At 46.2% G+C, this 5,387-nt stretch overlaps 1 protein-coding gene across 1 annotated transcript in view; it reads left to right on the forward strand.

Moving 5' to 3' along the window:
- Window positions 1-5,387, forward strand: part of hdac3 (histone deacetylase 3) — a 28,540-nt gene that overhangs the window by 16,137 nt on the left and 7,016 nt on the right. Inside the window, exon 11 of the mRNA XM_043703136.1 lies at window positions 4,296-4,354. Within this exon, the coding sequence (XP_043559071.1) occupies window positions 4,296-4,354 (59 nt within the window). The remainder of the gene's footprint in view (window positions 1-4,295; window positions 4,355-5,387) is intronic.

The raw sequence follows: 5,387 nt of genomic DNA on the forward strand, positions 1-5,387 counted from the left end.
ACCTATCACATTTCCGACGCCCCTCCCCCAAGTCCCTCCTCCCTATCTTTTATCTTAGCCTGCTGGACCAACTTTCCTCATTCCTGAAGAAGGGCTAATGCCCGAAACGTCGATTCTCCTGTTCCCTAGATGCTGCCTGACCTGCTGCGCTTTTCCAGCAACACATTTCCATCTCTGATCTCCAGCATCTGCAGACCTCACTTTCTCCTTTATGGATATGGTGCCAATCAAGTGGATCTGTTTTGTCCTGGATGGTGTAAAAGGCTTCTTGAGTGTTGTTGGAACTTCACTCATTGCCAGACAAGTAGGTAGTATTTCATCATACTTCTGACTTGTTGCTGGTGGACAAACTTTGAGGAGTCAGGAAGTGAATTATTTGCTGCAAGATTCCTAATGTGTGACCTGCTCTTGTAGCCACTGTGTTTATACGGCCAGTCCAGTTCAATCTCTGGTCAATGGTAACCGCCAGGATGCTGGTTGTGGGGGAGTCAGCAATGGAAATTCCATTGATTGTCAAGGAATGATGGTTAATTTTTTTCTTGGTGGACAACGTCATTGCCAGGCACCTGTGTGGCACAAAGGTTATTTGCCACTTATCAGCCCATGCCTAGATATTGTCCAGGTCTTGTTTCAGTACATGATTCATCATGAATGGTGCCTAACATCATGGATTCATCAATGAGAATCCGCAGTTACTCAGCTTATGTTGGAGAAAAGGTCATTGAATGAAGCCGCTGAAGATTGTTGGGCTAAGGAAACTACTCTGAGGAACTCCTGTAGGGATGCCCTGGAGCTGAGATGATTGACATCCAAGTACAGCTGCCACCTTTCTGATAAGTGTGGCTCTAACCAGCAGAGTGACTTGTAATGACTGCAGGTTCCCTCTCAATGAACCCTCAAGTGTGGATGTCACCATGAAACAGGGGCACAGGCACAGGTGCTATGACCCCTCCAAATCCAGTTGCCTGGACCTATTGATGACCAGTTTAACTAGGGCCACAAGAAGGTCCTCTGTTCTGCCCACTCTCCTCCGTACAGGGTGCCAATAAGCCAGAGCATGGAGCTGAAGTGCAATCAGCAATTTAAAAGCAGCCCTTGTAAGAAACTAAACAGGCTGCAAGTGACAACATTTAACAGAAGCATGAAATACAGTTTCCACCAGGCCACAAAAACTCCCGATGGCCTGCTACCCAGTGATTGAATGTAACCTTCTGTTGCTTGAAGCTGCAACATGCAGCACACTCCATCCTCAGGCCTGCTGGAAAGAAGGAAAGCCCTTTGATAGAGGGCCCTCCACTGTTGACCTCCACCAGATGGTAGAATGTCATACCAAGGGCTAACCAGACAGCGGACAAAGTGGGACATGTGCAGGGAACTTCTCTGTGCTGTTGTGATGGGTATGGAGAGAATTTCCCTGAGACCTTTCAAATTGATTAAAGAGATCTTGTGTAGTTCCTTGAAAGTTGAGTCCCCAGGTAGATGGGATAGTGAAGAAGGCATTTGGTATGCTTGCTGTTAGTGCTCAGTGTGTGGAGTATGGGCGTTGGGAGATAATGTTGTGACTAAACAGGACATTCCCTAGGCAACTTTTAGAATACTGCATTCAACTTTGGTCTCCCTGCTATTGGAAGAATGTTGCAAAACTTGAAAGGGTTCAGAAAAAATTTACAAGAATATTGCCAGAGTTGGAGTGTTTGAGCTATCGGGAGAGGCTGAATAGGCTGGGGCTGGAGCGTCGGAGGCTGAGAGGTTTATAAAATCATGAGGGACATGGATAGGGTGAATAGCCAAGGTCTTTTCCTCCGGTTACGGGAGTCCAAAACCAGAGGGCATAGGTTGAGGGTGAGAGGGGAAAGATTTTTAAGGGACCTAAGGGGCAACTTTTCTTCACAGAGAGTGGTGCATGTGTGGAACGAGCTGCCAGAGAGCGTATGGAGGCTGGTCCAATTATAGCATTTAAAAGGCATTAGGATGGGTATATGAACAAGAAGGATTTAGAGGAATCTGGGCCAAACGATAGCAAATGGGACTTGATTAATTTAGGATATCCAGTCATCTTGGACAGGTTTGGATCACAGGGTCTGTTTCCATGCTGTGCATCTCTATGATTCTATAAATTGTGGGGTTCCGCACCTTGGGAGAGGGTCTGGTGCTTGGGGTCAGTCAACTAGGAGACAGTGAGGTCTGCAGATGCTAGAGATAGAGTTGAGTCTGCGTTGCTGGAAACGCACAGCAGGTCGGGCAGCATCCAAGGAGCAGGAAAACTTGATGTTTCGGGCTGGAACCCTTCATCGGGGATAATGGGGTCAATGTCAAGGTCCATATATGGGCATCAGTTTGTCCAGAAACTCACTGCACATCTCTCCTCAATTCCCTGCGCCATTCTCCGAGCTGGGTAACACGGCAAGAACTCCTTGGATGTTTGGCCCATGTATTGGAGGTCCTGACTGCCAACTGCGCTGGAGTCACCCAGCCTATGTCTCCTTCATCCAACACATCCCTAGCATCCTCAGGCTCGTCCTCCCACAAGCTCCCAGAAACAAGCTGTTCCTGAGCAGCAACTCCCTTATGGCAGACACCAGTTCCCTCTGGCAGAGCGCCCCGGTGTGAGGACTGAGGACTTGCCCACTTCATGTTGTAGTTGAGGGCACACATCTGGCAGAAGGAATATGTCGTCAGGGTGCAACACCTTGGGAGGAGGCTCAGTGTTAGGGTAGTGCTGCAGGCACTGAAGGTGGAAAGTCACCTGGGTGCAACTGGTAGCACCTGTCCCTACCCCAAGTTGGAGACTCAGTACTCAACAGTGTTCCAGTGTTAGTTTTTATCCCAGAAAACCCTGATGGGTTTAATCTTCATGTCTGTAACAACTTCCATGGGGGAGACCGAAGTGACCAGCCACTACCAAAACATGGCAACAGGGAATGATTAAAATTAAGGAAGACTGGCATTTATTATGCCTGTTTAGCTTCATGTCTCAAACCACTTTACAGCCAATGAAGTGCATAGTTAAGAATAACTTAAGTCTATCGAAGTATAACGTACAGTTACAGTTGTACCGTAGGAAATGAGGTTAATGTGATCACTCAACTAGCCATGTTTGATACTTGATCGGTATTGTAATGATTGTTGGGTGATTCATATTGGCACCAGGAATATATCCCCTTTCCTTGTTTGAAATAGTACAGTGAGATCTTTGTGTCCACCTGAGGATCAGAAGGGGCCTTGATTTAATGTTTTATTCACGAGATATTCCCTCTAACAGTGCAGCAGTCCCTCAGTTCTGTACTGTGTGTGTGTCTGTGTGTGTGTCTGTGTGTGTGTCTGTGTGTGTGTCTGTGTCTCTCTCTCTATCCGAGGCTGGAGTGCTACCCAGTTGGGGACTGAAGCTCCTGGAACTCTTGGAATTCCTGAAGAAGGGCTTATGCCCGAAACGTCGATTCTCCTGTTCCTTGGATGCTGCCTGACCTGCTGCGCTTTTCCAGCAACACAGTTTCAGCTCCTGGAACTCTTGCCAAGTGTATTGCTGTTTTGCTTGTGTTGTGTTTTCAGTTTGACTGTGTTTTCTATTCAGTTTGCAGATGTTGCCCAAATGAAGCATTTTGTGCACAGACTAAACATTGATGCATATGCTTATCAAGTTGCTGTCACATGGTGTTAGAAGACTCATTAGCTTCCCAGAAGTTTGAAATCCTCTTGGCTTGATTACCAGTTAATACTCAGTGAACTGAGCTTGATTAGAGGAGACTCGAGCAGGAGGTCGTGATCAGGCGTACACTGCCTGCAATAGAAATTTGGCGGTATCTTTCAGAACTGGATAAGTTTTTGAAAAGGGAGGATGTTCAGGGGGGCTGGAACTAATAAGGTAGCTCTTTCAAAGTGCTGGCATCAACAAGATGGGCCAAATGGCCTGCTGTGTTGCAAAATTCTATGAACTCTTGGGCAGCTACTATTGATGTTAGCATCAGGAGTGGAAATCGGCCACTGTCTGTTCTGACTCAATAATCCAGTACCTTCTGAGAATGTGTGTGTAAATGCATAAGCTGAGGGGCAGGATGTGATGCAGCTCTCCATTCTATGAAGGGTAGCCTGTCAGGCACTCACTGTTGACTTGCCACGTATGCCTAGGGTCCTGGAAGAAATTCAGTACCTGTAGAAATGTACTACAGCATGGAGTTGATGCTTTCAGGAGAGGTTGGGAGAAATTGCATTAGCAGTGATTATTTGAAGTGGGTTTAGTCTAAAGTCCATGGGTGAGCTTATTGGTATCCAACTTACCATTTTACTATCTCCTGTAGGACTTTTGAAACCTCGTTGCTTGTTGATGAAGAGATAAGCGATGAGCTGCCTTACAACGGTGAGTATGTTTCAAATTCTACCTGTGGAGCATCTAAAGGAATTATATTGGACTTCCTATATTCATGGAATGGTTTTTACATCCAGGAGGAACTAAAAACCCACAAAGATTGTAAATGTGTTTTCAAATGACATTGTATGGTTCTTTAAAACACCTAACTGAGTCATTGTGACTCCCCAAAACTTCTCAGTTTGTGAGAAGATTTGTTGCTCGGGTGCTCGTTGTTGTGGTTCTGTTCGCCGAGCTGAGAATTTGTGTTGCAGATGTTTCGTCCCCTGTCTAGGTGACATCCTCAGTGCTTGGGAGCCTCCTGTGAAGCGCTTCTGTGATGTTTCCTCCGGCATTTATAGTGGCTTGTCTCTGCCGCTTCTAGTTGTCAGTTCCAGCTGTCCGCTGCAGTGGCCGGTATATTGGGTCCAGGTCGATGTGCTTATTGATTGAATCTGTGGATTGAATCCATAGAACAGGCCGTCACCATAGGACAGAACAGGACCACACACCGCACAAAAAAAAGCACTAAAAGAAAAAATGGCCAAACTAACACAACAGAGAGGACACCACAACACACACCTGGGTTAGAAACCTCTCCCACAGACAGCTCACAGACATGGAAAGAACAATACTGTCAAGGGACTCAACTACAACCACAGGGACACCAAGACAGCAGACTTCCTAGCAGCACTAGAATGCACACTCAGGAACAATGGACTGACAGAAGAGACACAACAAACAGTGAGACAAAGTATTGTACCTCATAACAGGGAAAAGACAAACACAACCTCAACACCAAGGAGAGGAAAGCACTAAAATCACTAAGAAATGATAAGAACATAATCATACTACCAGCAGACAAAGGCAGAATGACGGTCATCCTGGACAAAGCAGAGTACATCCAAAAAGCGCAACAACTACTTGCAGATACCAACACCTACCAAAAGAGGGAGTTTGACCCCACCCCACAGCTCACCAATAGAATAAACAACACACTGAGGAACCCACAAAAAAACGGACAGATAACCAGGTCAGACCTACA

Source organism: Chiloscyllium plagiosum, chromosome 14 (assembly GCF_004010195.1).
Source record: "Chiloscyllium plagiosum isolate BGI_BamShark_2017 chromosome 14, ASM401019v2, whole genome shotgun sequence".
Taxonomy (NCBI): Eukaryota; Metazoa; Chordata; class Chondrichthyes; order Orectolobiformes; family Hemiscylliidae; genus Chiloscyllium; species Chiloscyllium plagiosum.